A 27,175-nucleotide genomic window follows, 5' to 3' on the forward strand; every position below is an offset into this window, starting at 1 on the left:
GTAAAGATAAACCACGTACAACGTATTCGCAGACACCAAAAAGTCTGGCAATATAGATTAAAAAGAATTATTAGGGATGACTCGGACGCAATACTTCTCCATCCGCATACGTACACGATGACGTTATTCAAATAAACTCATTTACTTCATCGTATACTACACTTAAGACCACCACAAATGAACATCTATCAGTATCCGCTCTCTGATGATTCATTAAAAAAAGTTAGCCCACGAAATTTCCTTAATTATCACCCTCCCCCTTCCACATCCCCCCCACCCCCCCCCCCAACCCCCTGCTAGAAATAACCCCTTGATTCAAATCAGCAACAAAAGCTGTAACATTTTTTACGTCGTAATCAAGAAACCCTCCTCAAGACGAGATACTCTATACAACTTTTTTCATGGAAAATAGACTTCTAGTTTAATCTTTTTCTATAGATCATCAATGTCCTCCTTCACAAATCAATGATATGACAGCAGATGGCAAGGTGACTAAAGCCATTGTTCCTTTGTAAAATAAGTGTCTTATAAAAGAACACCACACTTAGGGGAAATTGCTTTGCTCTGTCAAAATATTTTGGTACATTATTTGGGACAGTATAATAATAAATTTTGGGGGGGAACCAACTCAACATGAGTCATTTCAATTCAACTATCTTCTTCTTTAAGCAAATTCCCTCTAATTGTGGTTCCTGACATTTTAAATCTTATCTTTTTTAATATTTGTAAGGAACTACCAAGTGTGGATGTTTTAAACCGATTTTCTGTGTTCTCTTGTCTCATCATTCTTTGTCTTCTCAATGTCTTACCTTTGAATAAGTGTAAATATCTTCAGGACACTCCAAACATCTCTTGAAGTTAATGCTCACGCAGAATTGTTTATTTATGCGTTAAGACTTCAACATTCTTGTAATGTTTACAGATGTTTTTGTCATCCTCTCTCTCTCTCTCTCTCTCTCTCTCTCTCTCTCTCTCTCTCTCTCTCTCTCTCTCTCTCTCTCTCTCTCTCTCTCTCTCTCTCTGTGGTTATTTTAACAAAATCTGACTTCAATATATTTATAGCGTTTCTGTCCACTTATCCTCTCTCTCTCTCTCTCTCTCTCTCTCTCTCTCTCTCTCTCTCTCTCTCTCTCTCTCTCTCTCTCTCTGGTTAATTTAACTGAATGTGTCTTCAACATATTTATCTTCTCTCTCTCTCTCTCTCTCTCTCTCTCTCTCTCATCTCTCTCTCTCTGGTAAATTTAACTGAATCTGTCTTCAACATATTTAATCTCTCTCTCTCTCTCTCTCTCTGTAAGGTTTGGTATAGCATAGTCAATCCACAAAACCTAATCAGAAAATGTGCTGCATGCAACATTCCGACCCATCCACAGTGTGCTGAGGTAATACAAGATTTGAGAAAAGATACAAGAATTTTTTGTTCAACATGTCTATCATGGATAGACAATGTTATTAAAATCAGATTGAATGTACAATAGTTGAGGATGAAGAAGAAGAGGAGAGGAAGAAGAAGAAGAAAAAGAAGAAGAGGAAAACGGAAGAGAAGTAAACAAAAATGAAATGACAGAAAAAAATAAGGAAAACAAAGAACAAGATAAAAGTATGGATGCAGAGATACTCATTGATACTACATATGAGGCAATAAAGACAGCATACCTACGAAGAAATAAATTACGATATGACAACAGAAAAGCAAATCCGAAGAGGCGCTCTACCCAGATCTATACAATGACGGGAAAGAGGAAAAAATAGACAAGAAAGACAAAATCTGCAACCTTTTGAAAAGAGGGAATTGCAGATTTGGAGAGAGAATGTTATCTACACACATCCTAAGATATGTCAAAACTATGAAATATATGGTAAATGTGCATACTTAGATGGATATGGGGATGATTGCAGAGATCTGCATCCAAAAAATATGTATAAACCTAAAAGAAGGAAAAGGATGTAAGTTCGACAAAAAATGCAAATATATGCACCCTGTAGCCATGAATCATAATCAAATAAATAACCAACCAAGTAATAAAATCCAAAATAAGAAAGAAACAAATAAAGAGAGAAATCAAGAATATCAGGTAAAAGAGAGAAAAGCAAACCACCAATGAGATATGCAGAGGTGTCAGCAAAAATTTCAAAGCATCAGCTCCGAAATTCTACTCAAGAGATAATAACTGTATTTATTATGCAATGAGGATATTGCAGAAACACGGAGAAAATTGCAGATTCAGACACAAAATGAATAATTATGATGAAGGAAGATCAAATATTATGGAAAAGTTGGATTTTTTTAATGTCAGAATTTCTGGAAATGAAAAAAAGAACAACATACCAGAACAGGAAAGAGACATGGGAAAATCCTTATTACTACCTGTATTAATGAAGGAGAAAACACGCAAACCATCATAGTGATGAATGCGCAGGGTTTAGTTACGAGTAACTCAAAAAGAAAAATAGAGTACTTAGAAAGAAACTAACCCAAAATGAAAAGAAAATAGATATAATGAATATAAGTGAAACCTGGTATTCCCAAGAGACTGGGAATGATGATCAAAATAAAAGGGTTCCAAAACTTATAGATCAGATAGAAAAAATAGGAATCAAGGGGAACCGCAATATATGGGAAAGACAAAAAACAAGGAAAAAATATATGAGAAATATAGTAACTCAGAATTTGAACTAATAGCGGTAGAATTTGAATCTGAAAAATTGATGAACATAGTAATATATAGACCTCCTAATACTAAAGAGTTTGACTTAATAATTGAAAAATGGATGATATATGTAGAAATCACAAGGACTGGACTATTCTCCTATCTGGTGACTTCAACTTTCCTTTCGTAGATGGAAAGAACGAATAGGAGATTGTGGTTGTACTTATACATATAAAAAAGAGAGTAATAGTAGTGCAGAAGATAAGAGGCAATTTGAAAAGCTATTAGATATGCTACTAGAATACAACATTCACAAATAAATCACCTGCCAACAAGAAAGGAAAATACTTTAGACCTAGTATTTGTGAACGAGATGAATTATGTTAAAGAAATAATAGTTTATAATGCGAGTATTTCAGACCATAATGTCATAGAATTAACAGTTCATTCCAAAGCAAGTGAAAATAGAGATAAGCAAGAAATGAAAAAGTGGGAAAGGATATGGAAAATACAAGTTTTACAGTAAAAATATAAAATGGTCAGAAATAAATGAAGAATTAAACAAAGATTGGGATACATTTTCGTAAGTGATGACATAAGGGTAAATACGGAGATATTATAAAATATTGGAGAAACTAGAAAAATAAAAATATATACCGAAGAAGAAAAGTAAACATCATTCATGCATACCAAGAGACAGAAGGATCTTGTTCCAGAAAATCAGAAAGTGGAAAAAAAGGTCTTGCAAAAGAAAAAAATGCATGGAAAGTTATAGAACTAAAAGTAAGATAGAAAATGCAGAACAAAAGATTATACAATCAAAAGAAAATGAAAAACGGGACTTGGAAGAAAAAACCGTATTAAATATCAAGCAAAACCCCAAACAACATTATACTCATATGCGAAAGAAGATGAATAAAAGAAGAATAGAAATAGGCCCTCTGAGAATTGAAGGGAGATTAAACGAATGAAAAAACAAAAAGGAAATTTGCAACATACTGCAGAACGATATAAGAGAGAATTCACCCCTAGAATAGATAATGAAGATAATGATATAGAAGTAAGGGATGAAAATAGTGAATATTTAGCTGACATAGATATTAATGAAGCTGATATTGTGCAGGCTATTAATGAAATTAAAAATGGAGCTGCTGCAGGGCCTGATGGATTCCTGCTATTTGTTAAAGAAAGTAGTTCATTCTATCGCAAAGCCACTTGCAATATTATTAAGACAAAGTGTAGATACAGGCAAGATTTATGATGAGCACAAATTAGCATATATTACCCCTACTTTCAAAAGTGGATCAAGACTAGAGGCAAGTAATTATAGGCCTGTGAGTCTAACATCATATTATGAAAGTGTATGAAAGGGTAATGAGAAAAATATTATGAAACATTTAATAAAAAAAAATAATTTGTTTAATAGGACAACATGGTTTCGTACCCGGAAAAAGTACACAAACCCAACTGTTAGTCCACCGTGAGAACATATTCAAAAATATGAAAAGCGGAAATGAAACAGATGTGGTTTATTTAGACTTTGCAAAAGCTTGATAAAGTAGACCATAATATATTAGCGAAGAAAATTAGAAAACACAATATCGTGGATATAAAGTAGGAAGATGGTTAAAAGAATTTTTACACAACAGAAACAGATAGTTATTGCAAAACGACGAGAAATCGATGAAGCCAAGGTAATATCCGGTGTGCCGCAAGGTACGGTGTTAGCTGCAATACTGTTTGTTATTATGATTGAAGACATAGACAATAATGTTAAGGATTCGGTAGTGAGTAGTTTCGCAGATGACACAAGAAGTAAGTAGAGAAATTACTTGTGATGAAGATAGGAACGCTCTACAAAGAGACCTTAACAAAGTATATGATTGGGCAGATGGTAAATAGGATGGTATTTAACTCTGATAAATTGAATCAATAAATTATGGAGACAGAGAAAGAAAGCTATATGCATATAAGGGACCATAATAATGAGACCATCACAAATAAGGAAGCAGTTAAAGACCTTGGTTGTGACGATGAATAGGAACATGTTATGCAATGATCAAATAGCAACTCTGTTGGCAAAATGTAAAGCAAAAATGGGAATGTTGTTACGGCACTTCAAAACAAGAAAAGCTGAAACACATGATTATGCTTTATAAAAACATATGTTCGTAGTCCACTTGAATATTGCAATATGATATGGTACCCACACTATCAAAAGGATATTGCACAAATAGAGAGTGTACAAAGGTCCTTTACAGCTAGAATAGAAGAAGTTAAGGACCTAGACTACTGGGAAAGACTACAATTCTTAAAATTATATAGTCTAGAAAGGAGAAGAGAACGCTACATGATAATTCAGGCATGGAAACAGATAGAAGGAATAGCAGAAAATATCATGGAACTAAAAATATCAGAAAGAGCAAGCAGAGGTAGATTAATAGTGCCCAAAACTATCCAGGAAAATAAGGAAAGCACACAGGACATTAATCCACTACGCACCAGCATCGATAATGCAGCGTCTATTCAATGCGTTGCCAGCTCATCTGAGGAATATATCAGGAGTGAGCGTAGATGTGTTTAAGAATAAGCTCGACAAATATCTAAACTGCATCCCAGACCATCAAGATTGGAAGATGCAAAATATACCGGAAGATGTACTAGCAACTCTCTGGTAGACATTAGAGGTGCCTCACACTGAGGGACCTGGGGCAACCCGAACAAGATGTAAGGTCTGTAAGGTAAGGTAAGGTCTCTCTCTCTCTCTCTGGTTATTTTAACAAAACCTGACTTCAATAAATTTATAGCGTCTCTCTCTCTCTCTCTCTCTCTCTCTCTCTCTCTCTCTCTCTCTCTCTCTCTCTCTCTCTCTCTCTCAACCCTGCCCCACTTGGTATTGCAAGAGAAATGTTTAGAGTGTCCAATGACAGGAAACCTCATCTTATTATCCTCCCATAATTACTAACGCTACTTTATTTTCAGCATCAGAATGCTGCTCAAACATTGGTGAGTCCGGCAAAAGTACCCCAAAAGCGCATGTGGCTGCACCGTGCTCGTTTTACACAATTATTATGATTATTATTATTGATTCATTCATTAATTATTATTATTATTATTATTATTATTATTATTATTATTATTATTATTATTAATGTCATTTTGTTTATAAATACCATTAGAATTTCACTCTTTCTATGTTAGTTTTATTATTATTATTATTATTATTATTATTATTATTATTATTATTATTATTATTATTATTATTATTATTATTTTGATAAGATTATATTACTGGTAATGTTGCATTTCTTGATTTTATTTCATTTTTTTTTCGTTTCATTCATTATTATTATTATTATTATTATTATTATTATTATTATTATTATTATTATTATTATTATTATTATTATTATTATTATTATTATTATTGGAAAAGCCTTATCATTAATACTTCAGTGATTACTGTCTTTATCAGAGCCGTGATTGTAAATCTGACTGTATATTTTTGACTAGCCTTCTCTAGACCATGATCTTATATTAGTTTCAGTTGTCTGTTAGATTTCCTCTTCCTTCTACAATTTAAGAAATAGAGCATCGTACATGCCCTGTTAGGGGGAAGCATTTTATTTTCTTTTACATCAGTGAGCAGTTGTTGAACATTCAACCCGAGCAGGACTGAGTTGGCACGAAAATAATATTTTCTTTTTTATCTCTTCGTTTCTTTGACTCCCTTTCTCTTAGTGGATGAGTCTCCAGGTGCTTTGTTTCGTTTTTTTCCTCCTTTCATTCTCGTCTCCTTCCTTTATTTTTATGTGCTTGCATTCCCTCTCGTTTCATCATCTTCCAATATTGTTTTTTTTTATTTCATTCATCGTGATTCATTTTGATTTAAACGCTGTCTGTCAAGTTTTAATCTGAAATGCGAAGTTTCGGTTTTACCGTTTTATGAAAGGCGAATAGAAGGAATGTTTCTATTATTATTAACTCTTATTATTGTTGTTGTTATTATTATTATTAATAATATTGGAAAAGTCTTATCATTAATATTTCAGTCACAAATGAATCAATATATGTCACTAATGAATCGGTTTTACCCCTCCGTCAAAATAATTTCTATGTTTTCAGTATCTTACATATCAATAATCAAGCGGAAATGAATGCCCTCCCTTTATTTAATAATTATATTTCCGAATTCGTTCATTCCGTCAAAATTTCATCCGTAGGTGATTATTTTTTTAAATATAGGTGATTTTTTTTTTCAAATGTTATATCCATATGATTACATTCTTCCGATTGAAATATTCTGACTGCAGTGACATGCTAAAAGCATCCTCATGTATTGTATTGCAACGAACGTTTTCACAAACTCCAGCCGTATAAATGTCCTAACAGTCTGTAGTAGCAAACGGTCTTGCCTCAGGAGGTTACAGACGTTTTTTCCGTGTTGTAATGTCACAGATGCTCTTGCCATATTCGAACGTTACCTTGGTTTTACCAATGTAAGATGAATTGACAGTTATGAACGTTCAGTAATCCTAAAAAGAATATTGCAAGGTTTAAATCATTCATCCTATACTTGAACATAGTAAACGTTTAAACGTCCTTCTTTTAATCTGTCTTAACTAAAGTTCTCGCTAACTGTTATGGACCGGTTTCCTTCAATATCCTAATCTTACTGGTCGTTTTGGCATTGGCTTTAGAAAATTGCGATTGGCTTTTGTGTAAACCTCCTTTCCTATGAGGAAAAAGTCACTCGATAACTTGAAGTGAGAAATAATATAAGTGAATTTCGTAAAAAAACAATGATTTGTTTGGATTTTAGATAATTCATTCGATTAACTCAAGTAGGTGGAAGGGTCAAAAGGAGAATGAAAGTGAAGAGAAGAGAGAAAGAGCGTGAATAATGAGAATAGTCATACCTCCTAAAACAACCAATAGATGTAAGTGTGGGAAAATTGAATGGAGGTGAAAATCCCGGAGCGCGTGAAAGTCTTTCGCACATATGTCCTTGCAAAGAGAGAGAGAGAGAGAGAGAGAGAGAGAGAGAGAGAGAGAGAGAGAGAGAGAGAGAGACTTATAACCAAAATAAGTCAAAAGTCAAAGTATTGAGAGAGAGAGAGAGAGAGAGAGAGAGAGAGAGAGAGAGAGAGAGAATTATAACCAAAATAAGTAAAAAACCAAAGCTCTTTATTCCACAAAAAATAGAGAGAGAGAGAGAGAGAGAGAGAGAGAGAGAGAGAGAGAGAGAGAGAGAGAGAGAGAGAGAGAGAGAGACTTATAACAAAAATAAGTCAAAAGCCAAAGCGCTTTATTCCACGAAATATGGAGAGAGAGAGAGAGAGAGAGAGAGAGAGAGAGAGAGAGAGAGAGAGAGTTTGTTATGACCAAAAGAAGTCAAAAGTCAAATTATTTTATTCCACTGAAAATGGAGAGAGAGAGAGAGAGAGAGAGAGAGAGAGAGAGAGAGAGAGAGAGAGAGAGAGAGAGCTGAATGGGCGAAGAGTGTATATGAATATTTATATAACCTTGAGTTCCATTACGTAAATGAAGGGAGAGTTTTACTCTGACCAGAATTGCAAGTAGATGGCTTGTCTTTTTATTCCGCAACATTTCCTAATGTTTCAGTATCCTCTTTTTTTGTTTGTTTACCCCCATTTTTGGTCGAAAATGCTGTTATTCCTTTTTATTTTCTTTATATTTATCTCCTTTGGCGATTTGATAGTCATATGACGATGTTAAATTCGTATGATTACCGGTTCGTCCAAAATTATATATATGGATATATATATATATATATATATATATATATATATATATATATATATATATATATATATATATATATATATATATATATATATATATCTAATATATATATATATATATATATATATATATATATATATGATATATATATGCATATATATATATATATATATATATATTATATATAATATATATATATACGTATTATGATGTATATATATATATATATATATATATATATATATATATATATATCTATATATATATATATCTATATATATATATATATATATATATATATATATTACTGATTTGAAAAATTTCGTTTATATTTTAATTTTATTTCTATCAAAACAAAACGTAAAACGCCTGTTAAAGATTGAAAAAGGATAATTATCCATTTGTTACTCAATATAGAAATTTGCGAAAAATTTGCCACGTAATTTTGTTAGTTACGAAACTCTCTATAAGTTCTGACCTTCGTGCGTCCTCCTCCTCCCCTCACGAATTTTGTTCGTAGCCTTTGAATCTAATTGAATTAGTCTCGTGTTCGGAAATGTCAAAGGTTACGACAACCGTTGCTATTCGTGACGTGTTCATGATGACGAGTATAACGGTGACATTAAAGAGCGGCTGTCATTTTTCGTTCGCTTATTCTTTATTTATTTATTATTCATCTCGTTATTCCTTTAATCTCTTATAATTTCATTGCATTCCTCACTCGTTTATCTATCGATTTAACTTTGCGTTCCTTTTTTTTCTCCATTTTTAAATCTATTATTTTGCTTTCTTTTTAATTCTGTTTCTAAAACACCCCTCTGCCTCAATTTGACTCGAACAGCCGAATCACTCTCTCTCTCTCTCTCTCTCTCTCTCTCTCTCTCTCTCTCTCTCTCTCTCTCTCTCTCACACACACACACACACACACACACACATTTTTAATTAATATGGTCTTCTCCCAGATCATGCATATAAATTCAGACTTATTCCAAATCATTTCTCTTAGATTCATGCTGTCACCTATGTTTCCGATTCAGTCTTAATTTTCCATGATTGTTTATGATATTTACTGCATCTAAAACTTTCTTTCTTTAGTAGTCTTAGTAGTCGTCGTGCTTAAATTTAATATATAGTTTACTCTTTCCAAACATATTAATACTATTTTTCTTTTTAAATCAGATCTTTTAGTACTTATAAATCATCTTATAAATCATCCGACGTCACTCAAATGTCATATATTATCTCCAATCGAATCAATATCGTTACAGAAGAATAAGAATTCGATTAATAGATATAGAATTCAGAACGCTTCCATACTTGTCATTCAACCCTCCATTTTTATCGTATACTTATCGTATTTTCCTTCTGTATCTCATTCGTTGTTGTTCTTGCCGGGTCATTACCTTTAGGTCTTTTTTTTTTTTTTTTTTCTTGCCACTATTTCTTCCAGTCTATTTTTTTCTAACCTTCCTCCAAGCTTCCTGTCTTTGGTGTCCCGTTTTCTTTATCCCTGACATTTTAGCCCGTTTTCTTTGGCCCTGACATTTTAGGAGGGAGACTTCCCCCTTTCTATATAGCTGCTTACTGTCGCATGTATCAGCTGTTTCCTCTCCAATAAGAGACGGAAGGAAACCATAACTATATCCTTCCCCCTCCCATTATGTGCTCTCTTTCCCCTTCGATATCCACTTCTTGGGGTTTCTTTTGAGTAGTGAATCCCTTTCATTTTCCTAACCATTTCTTTTATTACTTTTTGTTTTTTTAAGACGTTCACTGACCTCTTAGTGACCTTATTTACGAGTCGATGATTTTTTTTGTGAGAAATTAAATTTGATTACATTTTTTTTCTTTTCAAGTCTCATTTTTTCCGTTGCACTTGTTTCATGAAGGCATTTATTTTTTTTTTTACGAAACTGGATCCAAAATTATAATATATATAAAGCACTCTCTCTCTCTCTCTCTCTCTCTCTCTCTCTCTCTCTCTCTCTCTCTCTCCTCTTCTCATTCAGCAATGATATCTCTCTTACCCTCTCATTCCGCAATGATTTATTACCTATCTCCTCTTTTATTTTTGAACATATCTCTCTCTCTCTCTCTCTCTCTCTCTCTCTCTCTCTCTCTCTCTCTCTCTCTCTCTCTGCCTGCCTTTTGTGATCTCTTCCACTCCAGACTTCCATCACGCCCAGAAAAAAAAAAGTCATTCATGGCGAAATGAACAAGCCTATTTATTTCTCCTCATTTGCCTGCCTCTGCCTCGAAAATCATCATTTGTGCATCGTGTTTTTTGTGTGTGTGTGTGTGTTTTGACTGTGTGCAGTTACGGCGACAAATTGATATGTCTCTTAGACTAAGCGAATGATTTTTCAAAGCCGCTTCCCTCACTCTGTCTCTGTGTGGTCACATTTAGAGGTTTCTCTTTTATTTTATATTCTCCCTTTTTCTCTTTTTTTGTCAGACTTGTTTTCCTGTGATTTATTGAGACTACAGATGGGAATGATAGAATTCTCTCTTTTCTGTAGAGTGGACAGAGGTAGGGAAAGGCTTCTCTACTTTGGCACGATGGGAGGTAACGCTCTGTGATCATAAATCCAGCAGAATTGCTCATGAAAGATTTTTTCAGATTGTTCGGTCAATTGTTCATTTAAATCTGAGGATGTCATTGCTAACGCCATCTTTCTAACATAAAATATCTTTGATAGTTAATACCTTTGTTTCTGGAATGCGTTTGTGATAATCAAGGAGAAATGGTCAAGGCCCGGAATTATTTTAATTTTGGAATTCTCTGTAAATTTTGATCAGTAGTGCCTGTTCAAAAGACTCATAAGGCCTTTTTTATTATAAATATCTTACATATTAAATACCTAGAATTTGTTAAAGCTAACCAAGAAAAAATTATTACATAGTAAATAACTAGAATTTGTTTACTCTAACCAAGGAGAAATAAATACATAGTAAATACCTAGAATTATTTTGCGCTAACCAAGGAGAGATTATCAAGGCCTGGAATTGTTTTCATTTTGAAATTCTCTGTAAATGTTGATCAGTAATTCCCGCTCGAAAGTCCAGACAGGCCTCTTTTCCACAATCTCCAAAATTTCCATTATGGATGCCCATTCATAAAACCAAATTTATGATCCCATCAATTGAGATCAGTCGAGTTCACCATTTCCCAGTTTTTGTAGTTAGGGTAACTGAATGTACTAAGTACAATAACTTAGAGTAATTATTGTCCCCCAGGCTGGTAGAAAATAATTCAACTGTTGTTGAATTTACACCAGTCAAGTAATGCTGTTAACCATTTTCAATATTGTTGAATTTAGACCCGTCAAGTTATGCTGTTAACCATTTTCCAGTTTTTATTTAAGTTACGTAACTGACTGCACAAAATATTTACAATGATTATTATATCAAAGTTGGAAGGTTTGTTACTACTTTTCAATACTATAATTTCGTATTTGTTAAGATTATCCTCTTTCAATGATTATCTTTGCTAAACTGTTATAATGACATCGAAAGATCATAGTTGACTCGCTAATATCTTTAAATTATTATCTTTACTGAACTGTTATAATGACATCCAAAGACCACAGTTGACAGGCTTAAACGATGTGAATTACCAGTACCTTGCAAATATAGAGCATTATCTTCCACAGGCACAAATAATCTAATACTAAGATTTCTCAATATGCATCTTCTTTCCTATTTTTTCAATTAATAAGCATGGAACAAAAGTGTTATGTAAGATTAAGGTTTATTAAAAAAAATAATAATTTGGCAGAAGATGGAATTGTCGTCTTAATAATTCACTGTATTACCTGAAATTCATTGTGACGTCATATCCGGGTTCCAGGGTATAGTGTCTCTGGTATTCACCAAAGATATTTTCCTTCGATTATATCTTGTTCCTTAGTAAGGTAGGTAATGTCTTGTCACATGAGAACCGCTGTAACAGCTGTTTACTTTCTTTATTAGTAATAAGACCATGTGCGCATTTTCATCAAAACATTTTCATTACTTGAATTTCTTAGTGTTATTGTTATTATCTGTCATTGTGAGACTTTTATTCTTAATAACATATATATATATATATTTTAATAGCCATTTAGATTGTTAGGTTTCTAGAGAGGTTCTGAGTATTGCAGAAAAGTTAAGGACGATTACCAACAACTGATTCGAATCCAGGAAAAACGTGCTCATTATAATATTTAAAACTGTTTGTATTTTAATTTCCAATTATCATTTTGAACATGTTCCCAAAGTTGATTCTCTCTTACATGGACAGGTAAAATCATCACTGTTTAGGTACTTTCAGCAAACTGAAGACAAATTTTGGTGAAAACTGGAGAGCAGTGGAAAAGCAATTGTGATGTCAGTAAAATGTCTCTCCCAAGTATGTAGGTCTACGGATCATCCTCTGAGTCTTTCCACAAGTATGTAAAAACCAGCTTCACACAGAAAACAAAGACTCGTATACCTTGAGAGAAATGAGGGTAATGAAATGATGGCGCTTTGCGCAACGCTAACCTCTGCAGACGACGCTGACCAGCTCTTGTGATCTGAATAGATTATTTAGCGTGTTTCAAATCACTACCCAACTCTGAAAAGTTGTAGTAGATGAGTGTTATCCAGGGATATTGCATCGCTTCATTTTATCCTCCTCGCTTTTTCTAAAGACGTTTTAGTATCGGTTTTTTTCCTGTTTATTTATATAGAATTTACTCACTATCATTTAACGTACGATACAGCCATAAAAATTAATCTGAAATTATTCTAGATTTTATTAGCTTCTGACTATCTGTTACTCAAATTTCATATTGGTCTTTAACATAACTGGGTTATCATGATATCTAGCAAAGTAATTAACCATACAGGAGGTACGATATCATCTACCTTTCAACGTTACTGGTTGGTGTTAATGATAACACTGATGATAAAATTTTACGTCAATGAGGAACAAGGATATCAGTTGTTACGTGCATTCTGTAACTAATATATATATATATATATATATATCTAATATATAATAATGATATATATGTTATGTATATGGTTATATGTTCTGTTAATGTTGTATGTATGGAGCTTTTTTATTTTTTCTTGTCTATGTATGTAGGTAGTATGTATGTATGTATGTATGTATGTATGTATGTATGTATGTATGTATGTATAGTTCACCGAAATATAGTCCTTACCTTTAAACCAGAGTGTTTTAATCAGTCTTTTATACATGAGATATATATATATCTCTCTCAAGTGTACAATGCCCATTAATACACTCTGTTTTAAAGGTAAGGACTATATTTCGGTGAACTATACATATATATTATATATGTATATATATATATGTACATATATATATATATATATATATATATATATATATATATATATATATATACATATACATATACATATAACGTAATATATTACATCATGAAATCATCTCCATCCCAGCCCTTCTGTGTCAAGTAACTGACAGGCGGTCGATATCACAGCGACATCAATAATCCTTTCTTTCGACACGGGATAATAAATCTTGCCAGGCTACTGCCGGTAGCACCTCCCCAGTAGAGTTGGTTGTCATTACGAATGAGGACAAACGCTTGGGAGACGGATGGACTTCTTTTTCCCCCCTCTCCCTCCACCCCCTTTTAAAGAAATTTTCGTATTCAACAAGCAGTGAGCGTTAATCAATGATACTGATTTCCTAAATAATATAAGACGAACTGCTCATCCAAGGAAGGCAGTTCAGTGTTTGTTTTATATATACATTTGTGTATATCTTCTAAATACTTATTCACTATTAAAATTCCACAAAAATCCCCATGAGGTTACATCACCTAAGGGGGAATTATGTTTCGGTATTATCGGTTAGGAAACTCCCTCACAGGTAGAATAATGTTCGAAATAGGAGAAAAACGGATTAAGCAATTTGCTTAGGCTAAGAGCCTTGAAAGACTTCTTCAGAGGGCTGAATTTGTAGGAAAGACCTTACCTTAAAATCTCGTTCGGGTTTCCCCAGGTCCCTCAATGTGAGGCATAGGAGAAATAGACTGGATATGTCTGTAGAAAGAGAATTTGCAGTCCAGAATTATTTTTCAATCAAAAATGAATCAGCTGTTGAGAACTCGTCGATAATGAATTTGCAGTCGAGATGGTGAAGTCTGTTTGTGGAAAGTGAATTTGCAGTCAAGAATGAATCTACAGTTGAGAACTCGTCGATAATGAATTTGCAGTCGAGATTTTGCAGTCAGTCTGTAGAAAGTGAATTTGCAGTCCAGAATGAATCAGCAGTTGAGAACTCGTCGATAATGAATTTGCAGTCGAGATTTTGCTGTCAGGAATGAAAACTCAGAAGGCTTAGTGAGTGAGTTGCAATTCGGCCCAGAAACAGTCACTAAAAAAATGGACACTGAGTTTAGCTATAGTGTAATTTCATCGCGTAATTGCAGTAATTCTTAGCTAAATCTCCGTCGGAAGATCCATCTTTCAAAAGCTTATATACCGAGGAGGCCGGAATTGATCAAAAGAGAATGAGGTTATTGTTACCATCTGTTTTCTGGCGATACTTACATAAAAATGGGGTGGTATGCCGTGATCAGTAGCGGCAATCCCACGATGAACATAAGTATGAATTATATTTATGGTTGCCGCCCATTCTCAGAAATTATACACTTAAAGTCTCCAGCCTCGGCGTCAGAAAGAAAGACTCGCCATTTAGAGAGTCGGAGGTAATTACGAAATCATTCTTTTAAGTAGGAGGAGGAGTAGGAGGCGGCGTGATGGCGGAGCATAATGGAAGAAGAAGAAGTAGAAGAAGACTTCGAGTTCGAACTTAAGACTTGAAGTTGTAACTTAAGACCCATATATGTCCGTGAAGGGGATCTTTCCCGACCGCCCATCTAGACGTCCTTTGAAGGTCTGCTGCTCTCATTACGAGGACAAGAGGAATCGTGTCTTAATGCAGCAGCTTTTCGACTTCCTCTCAACTACTAGGAAGAAGATTATGACGCGGGGTGTTTGGGGGGGGGGGGGGGGGGGTGAGCGAGAAGGGGGAGAATGGGAGGGTAGCAAGTGGAGTTACACCCTACCCATACGAAAATTAGAAATAAAAAAATGGTTTTACGTTGTTCTCCAAGCGTAAATGTAAAGGGGTGGGAAGATACCTTAATCAATACGGCACGAAGGGGAGATGGCCGTGTGGTTTTTTTGGGGGGAAAGGTGGTTGGGGGGGAGTATATAATCCTACCCTTACGAAAATAGAAAAAGAAAAAAACGTTTTACATTGCTCTCCAATTGTAAGTATAAGTGGATGGGAAGAACCTTAATAAATATAATTCAAAACAGAAACTCAAAATTAACTTCAGAATAATGTCCGTTGGATGGCATGTGATAACTTAAAAGAATTCAAAGATAAGCGCCTCAGTGGCGTTGTTGGTATGGTCTTAGCCTGCCATCTCGGTGACCGCGAATTCGATTCTCGGACATTCCATTGAGGGGTCAGAGATGTGTATTTCTGGTAATAGAAGTTCCCTCTCGACGTGGTTCGGAAGTCACGTAAACCCGTTGGTCCTGTTGCTGAATAACCACTGGTTCTATGCAACGTAAAAACACCATACAAACAAACAAAAACTCAGGAAATACTTAAAATGACTGTAACAATTGAGGCCGAGCTTTATGATATTATCAATCTTCATCAATTTAGTGAACTTTGTTTTCGTCCAGTTAATGAAATTTGGCATTAAGTTGCCTAGTCGTCGATGATTGCATGGCGAAAGTCGTGAAAAGCCGGATACTTACATATTTCTAGATGTATTGATTTCTAACAAAACGTTAATGTTATTCCATCCGCATGTCAGTGTCCATTCACATATGTCACTTCAGAGACGTGAAGAATCGCTTCTAAAACCGGCAGATTACGAAGGAGTGAAAATCAGGATTACTTACGTTGTTGGTGATAATAATATAACTGGAGGTGACATTGCTCTCCAATTCAGAGTTGTTCACCCAAACGTTGAGCATAAAAGAATATCAGAGGCTGAGCTGAAAAGCCTCCGTGAAAACTAAGCTATAGTATATCCACATCAACCGTGCATTTAATGTCTAGGCCAGTCCCTTACGACGTTCCTGAATGGCTGTTGATAAGCCAATCACAGGTATGAAAACTCTGTCTCTCGAGAGAGTTCACATGGGTAGGATCTATGCTACACCTATCCTGAGGGATCGTCTTTCAAATGTAACCCTCAGGAGAGGTGGAACATACATCCTGCCTATGTGAACTCTCGAGAGAGACTGAGAGTTTCCAGCCCTGTGATCGGCTTATCATCAGCCAATCAGGAGCGTCCTAAGGGACTGGCCTAGACATCAAATGCACGGTTGATGTGAATCTGCTATACCAGTTGTTAAGTCACAAGTGCATCAGATGACAAACTCAGAATTTACGGAATTTTCACTGAAGAACTTCGCCTACTCGGTGAGTAAGCCTACAAACTACTTTCTTGCTGTTGTTGTTGTTGTTGTGGTGAGGGTAGGAAAGGACTATGGAGAGCCTAAAAACGTCTGAAAAAGGTGTTTTGCGTTGATGTAAAGATACAGGAGTTTTAGGATAGGATATTTAGGATTTATTTATTAGAATAAATATGCAAAAAAAATAAATAATGTGCATGTTCAACAGTACAGAAGTTATATATATAAGGCGTGATCTAATCTCCAGCTTACTCGAGACGCGTGCAAGATTTTTTTCCCCTCAAGCATAAGTTGTAAATAACACATTCCTAGATTGATGTAAATTAAGGCGTGCTAAAATCTACAGTCAAACTGACCCTTGTGTCATCAACGAAAATTAATATAAACACGTTACATTTTTCTGTAGTGTTGAACATCTACATTATTTATTTTTTGCATATTTATTCTAATAAATAAATCATAAATATCCGATCCTAAAAATCCTGTATCTTTACATCAATGCAAAACACCTTTTTCAGACATTTGTAGGCTCTCCATAGTCCTTTCCTACCCCCACCGCAACAACAACAGCAATAAGAAAGTAGTTTGTAGGCTTACTCCCCGAGTAGGCGAAGTTCTTCAGTGAAAATTCCGTACAATTCTGAGTTTGTCATCTGATGCACTTGTAACTTAACGACTGTTAGAGTAGATTCACATCAACCGTGCATTTGATGTCTAGGCCAGTCCCTTACGACGCTCCTGGTTGGCTGATGATAAGCCAATCACAGGGCTGGAAATTCTCACTCTCTCTCGAGAGTTCACATAGGCAGGATGTATGTTCCACCTCTCCTGAGGGTTACTTTTGAAAGACGATATATATATATATAGTCTAGAACCAGTTATGGCAGCTATGAAAATTAGGGCCTTCTTTATTACAGTGGGGTTAATATGCGTAATAGAAAATTAGACATGTCTTTTACTATTTTATTATACAATTAGCAGACATATTCGTTACCCATAAAAAGCAGTTAACAGTTTGCTGAGCACTATCATCTGTAATTATATACTTAAGCGAAGAATTGAGAAAATAGAACTACAGGAGAGAGCACTGTTGAAATACAGAGACGAAGAGACATTGTTAATACTCAAATAAATATATGCATGAATAAACAGCACCTGGTAAATGTCAGAACGCTCGAAACAAAGGGCATTGTCATTTTATGCTGCATTGTAGATTCTGAGGAAATTGCGAGGATCCGCACTCACCATTCGGCCGAGAAAAATGGCTACACAATTTTGTAGTACAGGAAATGGAAGACCTCTGGGATAAGGATGCTGGCGTCTGCAAAACGAGTGGCTTTTCTCTCTCTCTCTCTCTCTCTCTCTCTCGATGTGTTGGGGAAAGGACATTAGACAAGATACAAGACGAGCGGTTTTCTGTGCAAGGATAAAGTTGCTCTCGAGTCTGTTGACGCCCAAAGAACGTAGTCATATCTTAGATGTTAACACTTTAATGTGAAGGAATACAAGTGACCAATGTTCACTTTTCTGAGAACATGGAATGATATTGGTTTTTATGAGGCTGCGAAAAATAAAACGGTAAGCTTCGAGTCTGTCAGTCATAGTGCCTGCATTCAGAATTATCATGGGCAACTCACGCGCAGAAGGTGAGAGGTAATTAAAGTAATAACAGACTAAAAGAAACCTTTATAAGGATGAGCTTTGATTATGTCAACCGTATTGACACACAGGCCTCACATAATTATTTACGAAGCATCCCACCTGAATTAACAAACGGGAGCATACTTGATGAAGTCACATTAGCAGCCATTGCCGAATAAGTAATGAGGACCCGAATGCTGATAATATTGTAAGCATCATTTGATCAATGAAAGATTTGTTTTTATGGAAATGAGATTAGAAAAGCCTTTGCTCACAGGTTGCAAAATGATTTTGCCAGTAACGAAGTATTCTTTTTCCTGCCTTATTCAGTGGATGTCAAAGATCGTAATGAATATTCATTTATGGGAAGCAGTTACATATCAAAGTAATGGCAGCTTGCTAAAGATTCTTCGGTGCATAACGAAGAGATAGCAACTCATTAGACGTACCTGGCTACAACAAAAAAGTGATGAAGTTGGATTCCAAGAGAAGACAGTCTGACGGTCACTCTCGACTTGGTTCGGAAGTCACGTAAAGCAGTTGGTCCCGTTGCTGAATAACCACTGGTTCCATGCAACGTAAGAACACCATACACACAAGAAAACTAACAAATATGAAGCGAATAAGAAAACATAAAGAAAGCTAGAATAATAAGAGAGACGATTAATCCTGAAAAACAGGATCCATTAAAAGCTGGAAATATGAGTACCTGATAAGTCCTCAAATAAAGGATCTGTTTATCTTTTCCACTGACTTCACTCTTAGCTCATCTCAGGCCGTATTTTTCTCTTTATAGGTTCGCTTTCTTTTAATTATTTTCACATTTTCTAACTCGAAAATCTCGTAAACACATGACGGAAATTCGCTGAAGTTTCAACCAGCTTTGTCTAACCTGAGGAGGAAAAGTTGTTTATGGCGAAAGGAGTTCAGCGGCGAAGTTACGAGTCACGACAAAGTTTCTCATTACATCTCGACCTTGAGATCTCCAGTGGTTAAATATGAAATGTAAAATTTTAGATAAAGAAAATACTTTTTAAGTCGAATTATATTTTTAATATAGTAACTAGTAAGAAATCAATGTTTTGCTCGTCAGCATGATGAAATGGCGTTTTCAGAACCAAAGAGCTTGTTTCAATGGACTTAGGTGTAATGGCAAATGGTCCATCAGATGCACTGACAGAATTCAAAAGATGAAAATGAAATCATTGTAAGCAGCGTCCAAAAATCACGACTTTGCCTTTGAAGTTACGACCTACAGAGTCACTGATCAGACTGAAATCGAGCTAGGAACTTTATAGGAATGGAATAACAAAGCATGGGTCAGACCCATTCGTTCATTTTGGAGAATGTTGAAGACCAAGAGCTTGTGCAAAAAAATATGTGATTTCTCGAGGTTTGCATAGTCTTGCTCCGCACCAAAACATCCCAAGCACGTGTTTTCTAAAAGCAGACAGATTAGAAGACCTGACACAGTAAAATATTTATGAACAATTTCTCCGTGACTTTTAGGTTCTTAAAGAAAATAAAAAAAAGATAAAGTTTTTTCTTTTTAAAAGTTACATGACTTTCTTTTCTACTCCGGCACCACTCAAACAAAGTTGATTAAAGTCTTGAAGGCTGCCTCTTGCACAGCAGGTGATCAAAGATTGATTTAGCAAGTCGGTGAAGTCCCTCCTTTGTCCCGTGAGAGGGCATAACAAAGCCCATCTTGTAAATTTTTTCATAATTAACATTCTGTGGCTTTTTATAAAAAGAAGATTATACATAATTTAGTCCTTTTTTTCTAAAGGTTCCCACGACATTGAAATATACTACATCAACGCTTTCGACAACAATGGTCGAACGAAAATGAATGTGCCTTTGCTGGCTTTAGTTGCGTATTGAATGGGTATTTGTTTGTTTACTGGTTTGAATAATATGACAAGTGAATGGAGAGGTCCTAAAAGATCGAATTATTATTAAGTATCTTTAATTATATATATATATATCATTATATATATATATATATACTATACATATCACGTTTTATATATTTCGTGATCAAGTTATTTATATGTATGATGTATACATGTGAATTTATTCATTGTTTATACCCATATATAGGCTGGTGGGTAAATATATATATATATATATATATATATATATATATATATATATATATATATATATATATATATATATTCCTATGTTTTATTGAAAAGAGACCAAAACGGTTTCAGCCACCCAGCTGAGCTTCAGTCCGCACCTGACGACAACTAGTTGGCTCTTCAGAAAACGACACAAGAAAAATAGTTGCTAAGGAATGTCCAGGCTGGTGGGGAAATCGATATCACACAATTTCCACCCAGCACCATCGAGTGGAAGCTCTTAGCCCGAAGGGCTATCGATCCGAGAAGCCGTCGAAGTCCATTGAATGCTAAGTCCATTGAATGCTTGAGGCAGCGTCTACAGAATTATCCCAGAAGAGTACGGGGTAACCTCAAGACTCCTAGAGGTAGCTCAAGGGACGCATAGATTGTCATCAACAGACGAGTTCGCCCATGAGAAGAAAGGTCTTTGATCCAACTCCCGCAGGAAGAATAGGACTCAATCCTAAGGAGGACTTTCATTAATATTTCCGGTAAAAACAAGCATTTCAGAAGTGTGCCAAGTCCAAGTTCTAAGACTTCATCAGCGGTCAAAATCTTACTATAATGGACATAATGTCTGTTCGTCCGTCTGTCATTCAATCACGGCCAAACGACTGGTCCGATGGGCATGAAATTTGGCAGGGTTATAGTAAGGACCCCCATGATGGTTTATAATGAGGTTTCATCCTAGCCCAACCCCCCTCCGAAGGGGTGGGGGTGAGAAGGGATTCCCTGAAACGGAGCTGGTTCTGCCCGTGAAACGGGGCTGGTTATGCCCGTAGGCTTAGTTAATTTACGGATTTATCATACATAATAGTTAAAAAACATTAACGAGTCACTTATATGAAAACAGCAGATGAATATGCTTTTAGTAAGGATTGGTAAATTGCTATTATATATATATAAGAGAGAGAGCGAGAGAGAGAGAGAGAGAGAGGAGAGAGCATGAAAATAAAAAAAGATCAAGGCCCTCTGAAACTGAAATAGCAATCAGTCATTGTAGGATGGCAGGAGATCAGAGGACCGAAAACCTTAATAAAACATGGAAAAGGTGGTGATAAGCAAACAAGCAACGAAATAAAAATGAAAAAAAAAAAGAAAAAATGTAAAACCTCCAAGAAAAAAACACAAGACGAGAGAACTGGCTACCACCAGAATGAAAGTTTAAATTTCATTACCCTGATGTCATCCCTATGATCTGTGAGTTGACTCATATTAAACTATTTAACTCGTACTGAACCTGTTTGATTGTGATATTTGTGCCGTTTCTCTCAGATCCCTGTCTTTTGTCCCTCATGACACTGTCGTCTGTTCTCGGTAGGTCTGGTAAATCGTTTCCTTAAATATTCGGCAACTTGGCCCAGGTACCTTGTTCTATTCATCACTTGGCGTGAAAGGAAGAAACTTTTAAGCACAGAGCTGCCACTGACTGATAGCCTTTCGATCCATCGAAAATTTATTATCAATATCGTCACAAACGTTATGGATTGATATTGCTTGAAATACGAATTATAAGTACATTTAAAGTACATCTCGTCCAAATAATTCAGGAAATAATATATCTCAACAAATAACGCCGCCAATAGACAGCTGAGAACTCTCACAAGCGTATTCAGAAAAGTGAGAAATATGTTATAAAAAAAAAAATAAGAATCAATATCCAGAATGCCGCTGTTTGCAGAGTTAATGTAGGGAGCGTTGCGTCACTCTACTTGATTCTACGAAGGATTTTCGAAACAGAAGTCCATTAAGGTCCTCCCCGGTATCCACTTGCCTTGTTTCTCTGTTTGCTTATCCCATAAGAGCTTCCTAATTAGCACACATCCTTCGTAGACACTAATTTTTTCTGTACACAAAATGGCGCAGGGAGGAGAGTTCCGCTCGGAAAAAGGGCGGGAGGTGGGGGGGGGCGGCTTGTAGATGGAAGCATGTTACAAGGAACATCCCACGACTAGGAAAAACCATAGGAAAAATTCATCCTTTCAAATAGAATTATTGCTTCGCTTCGAACAAATCTTATGAAACCGAAATGGATAAGGGAGGGGACTTCTTCCCTCTTTCATAAGAGCCTTGAATGCTGAAGTTTTCTCTCTCTAGGTGGGATTCAACCTATAAACATGTTACAGCAAACGGCGCACTGACTCTTAATACAAAAAAAAAAAAAGAAAAAAAAAAAAAGGATAGCCTGCTATCCAGCATTAATAATTTTAGCGTATGCTCTCGAGACCTCACGTACGTAGGTTCGATTCCCGTCAAGAAAGGGACATCCTCAGGAAACATATAATGCATATCATATATATTATATAATATATATATATTCATATATATATAATATATTATCTAATATATATATATATCTGTATATGTATATGTATATATATATTGTTGTTAAATATGTATATATATATTGTGTATGTATTACTATATTGTGTACTGTGGCAAATCTTTGGTAAAGCAGAAAACAAAATATGATCCACCGAGGATTTGCTTTTGCTGTATAAATAACTCAGATTCTGGTCTCGGTGGCGATACGTGTTTCCTGAATAATATAATCCATGAGCAACGTAGCCTTCGTTACAAGTTCATTTGTGTCTCATTTTCATTCTAACAACTTTTCGCAATACCCGTCTCAAGGTAATATGGAAATAGATGTTCGTATAACCTGACTGAAAAGAGTTACTTATCACTTAAAAGAACGTGCTAATGTAAGTATGCATTCGAGGTGATCTGCAAAAAGAATTCAGTTATGATCACTTGGGAAACCAAGCGAGAGATTGCTAAGAAATAGCTAAGTAAACTTAACAGAGAAGTTGATTAATCATCACGTGGCGGTCTCTGATGATTATTCCTCCGACTAAAATCTAGAATCTAGAGGGGAGGGGGGCCATTTCTAATTCAGACTCAGCGAATATGTCAACTTCTCCCCGGCGCCTTTGTTCATTTGGCTTCATAATAAATTTAATATCACGCGTAGCAGTGCGGTCCCTTTTACTTCTTCTGGGAGTTGCTGCTACGCTCTCTCTCTCTCTCTCTCTCTCTCTCTCTCTCTCTCTCTTCTCTTGAATTGTATCCTTTGAACATTTTCGTTATGGTTAATAATCTCTCTCTCTCTCTCTCTCTCTCTCTCTCTCTCTCTCTCTCTCTCTCTCTCTTGAATTGTATCCTTTGATCATTTTCGTTGTTATGTTGAATAATCTCTCTCTCTCTCTCTCTCTCTCTCTCTCTCTCTCTCTCTCTCTCTCTCTCTCTCTCTCTCAATTACTAAGATCCTGAAGCAAAATCTAGCCACAGAGTCATCAATGCTGGCTAGAAATAACATCATACCAGGATATTATTTTTCTATTTTTTCCCATCGATATCAGATGACCGTGCCATTAGCTAACTGTTCTAGCAAAGGTCAGAGGGGGATCCTCGGACCAACCTGTAATAAAAAAATGAATGGAAAATAACAAAGAGTTTTTATCATTTCATGTTTCGTCAATAGTCGCCGTAAAAGTAGCATGATCGGACGGAAGACAATGTGGTAGTCTCCGCTAAAGTTAAAGAAACTATTTTATCTGAATGATTCACGGGGAACAGTACGATTATGACGAATTATGATTTTATTCTATGAAGTTACTTTTTTTTTACTTGCTAAAATCTTTGATATATTTTCCCCTGTAATGAAAATTAAATTCATCTGACTCATACTACCATCTAAAGAGGGTTACATTTTATAAAAGAAAAAATATTTTTATCTATCTATTCTGTGATGTTCAGAATTATTTTGTAAAATCTCTCTTACCATTGAAATGTTCTTTATATTCATATGTTGTAATTAGACGCGCTCAGTAACTAACACCAAATTAATCTGAAATACTGCAGCAGGGGAAGGCCTCATAAAAATGCAATATAGCGTTTGTAATTCACTTCATAAACACAGATGCACAATTATTCCTAGTGCTCATACCTAGGCTTTCTTTATACAAATATTCATAGTGTTCATATCTAGACTTTCTTTACAAAAATATTCATAGTGTTCATACCTAGACTTTCTTTACAAATATTCAGTGTTCATAACTAGACTTTCTTTACAAATATTCATAGTGTACATATCTTCACTTTCTTTACAAAAATGTTCATAGTGTTCATATCTAGACTTTTTGTACAAATATTCATAGTGTTCATATCTAGACTTTCTTTACAAATATTCATAGTGTTCATATCTAGACTTTCTTTACAAATATTCATAGTGTTCATATCTAGACTTTCTTTACAAATATTCATAGTGTTCATATCTAGACTTTCTTTACAAATATTCATAGTGTACATATCTTAACTTTCTTTACAAAAATATTCGTAGTCTTTACAAAAATATTCGTAGAGTTCATATCTAGATTGTCTGTACAAATAAAAATATAGTTCATAACTCGACTTTCTGTACAAGCATTCATATTGTTCATATCTAGACTTCCTTTACAAATATTCATAGCGTTCTTATCTAGACTTCCTTTACAAATATTCATAGTATTCATGTCTAGACTTTCTTTACAAATAATCATGGTGTCTTACAAAACTTCCCTTTCTTAACATCGTACTGTTTTCAAAACAAAATAAACATTAGCATCCCAACTCATTTTTAAAAATAATTATAGAGGTTTTACATATGAAACTACGATAATACCTATGGTATGCTACTAAAGGCACATGTCCAATTAACACCAAATTTAATCCTATTAGCACAACGAGCGGTAATATTTATGATACAGTGTATTTCGTTGATTTTATTCAGATCCAAAGTTTATGCCCTAGTTGTCCGTATTACCTACAGTTATTCTGTATTATTTACCAGACTTTTTTTTTATAGAAGAAACATTACAGCTATACTTATTATAGGTCAATAATATGCAGTGATATTTTGAGACAACCTATTTTGCAAATCCTGATGCTTGCAGTCTAATAATATAAATTCAGATCTCTCTCTCTCTCTCTCTCTCTCTCTCTCTCTCTCTCTCTCTCTCTCTCTCTCTCTCTCTGTGTGTGTTTTTCATCTGACCCTCGTTCCTCCTTCCCAAACTCTCGCTCTTTTTGTTCCTTTATTCTCTGTATTTTCTCTTTTCTTCTTACTACCAACTATCCTGCATTTGCTTTTTGTCCTTTTTTACTTCTATTTATCTATCTTTTGCGTTAATCACCGTTCCTTCTCATCTCTTATTATTTATTTCTTCCTCACCCAGACTCTCCTGTCACCCTTCCTCAATTATTTCATCCACTGTCCGGTTTTTTCTCATCATTCTCCTCATTCTTTCCTTGTTCATTCCATTTTTCTTTTACTCTCACTTCTTCCATAGCTTTTATTCCCCGTGAAGTTTCTCCTCCTTTTATCCCCATTCTTTTTTTTTTATCTTTCTCCGTCGTCATCAGGGTTTTAAACTTGGAACTTGGAACTTCTTGCATTCCTTGGGGTTGGACTAAAATCAATTTCGTCCCCAGGACTTCATTGTGTACGTGTGCATGAGTGTGTGTATGTGTGTGTGTGCGTGTGTGCAATTCAGTCGTAAGGCCTCCAGGAATTATGGGCGTCGAATTGTCCCGTCCCGTTAGACTTTTTTTTTTTTTTTTTTTTTTACAATAGAATCAACATTTAAAAATCGCTGCTTTCATCAGTGCCGGAAACCGATAATGGAAGCCCGTTTCAACTTTCAGTTCTTCGGGGCCATCGATTAATTTTAATTGCATGAAGGAAGGGTCGTCATATCTATCTTTCTCCAATTGCAGGGGATGTTTGTTCGCTGGTTTTCTATCGCAGAAGGACGGTTGAGATGATTTCGGTGTGTGTTGACGCTTGTGATTTGTGATTTAATTTAGCTGATAGAAAGATAGGTTGACCTTGTCTTTGAACGTTGATGGGATATGCTATCATCCTGCGACAAGGAATTATATATATATATATATATATATATATATATATATATATATATATATATATTATATATATATGTATATGTATATATATATATATATATATATATATTATATATGTATATGTTTGATATATATATATATATATATATATATATATATATATATATATATATGTATATGTATATATGATATAGTATATATATATATGTATATATATATATATATATATATATATATATATATATATATATATATATATATATATATATATATATGCTTCAAAGGACAAATTCCTCTGTGTTTTGCAGATCATTATTTGGTTTATTTTGAAGGTTTCTCCTACCGTTTATATAGGCGGAATGCTTACACACTCGCACACAAACATCATATATATATGTGTGTGTGTATATATATATATATATAATATATATATATATATATATATATATATATATATATATACATGCAAGGGTTTGTGTGTGAGAGAGATGGAAGTATAATGAATGGATTGCTCGATTACAATGGCGCTCTCTCTCTCTCTCTCTCTCTCTCTCTCTCTCTCTCTCTCTCTCTCGGCGCGCGCGCGCGCACACACACAGTTTAATTAATCAACAGATA

General features: G+C 34.9%; 1 protein-coding gene across 10 annotated transcripts in view; it reads left to right on the forward strand.

The window, feature by feature from the left end:
- The window catches only part of LOC135218566 (sodium/potassium/calcium exchanger 2-like), a 490,480-nt gene that overhangs the window by 317,366 nt on the left and 145,939 nt on the right, over positions 1 to 27,175 (forward strand). For 8 of the 10 annotated variants that reach the window (XM_064254943.1, XM_064254946.1, XM_064254942.1 and 5 more), the window contains exon 3: positions 5,634 to 5,657. The exons of the other annotated variants lie outside the window; for them this stretch is intronic. In XM_064254943.1, coding sequence (XP_064111013.1) covers positions 5,634 to 5,657 — 24 coding nt within the window. The remainder of the gene's footprint in view (positions 1 to 5,633; positions 5,658 to 27,175) is intronic. 10 annotated transcript variants of the gene reach the window in all.

Source organism: Macrobrachium nipponense, chromosome 9 (genome assembly GCF_015104395.2).
Source record: "Macrobrachium nipponense isolate FS-2020 chromosome 9, ASM1510439v2, whole genome shotgun sequence".
Taxonomy (NCBI): domain Eukaryota; kingdom Metazoa; phylum Arthropoda; class Malacostraca; order Decapoda; family Palaemonidae; genus Macrobrachium; species Macrobrachium nipponense.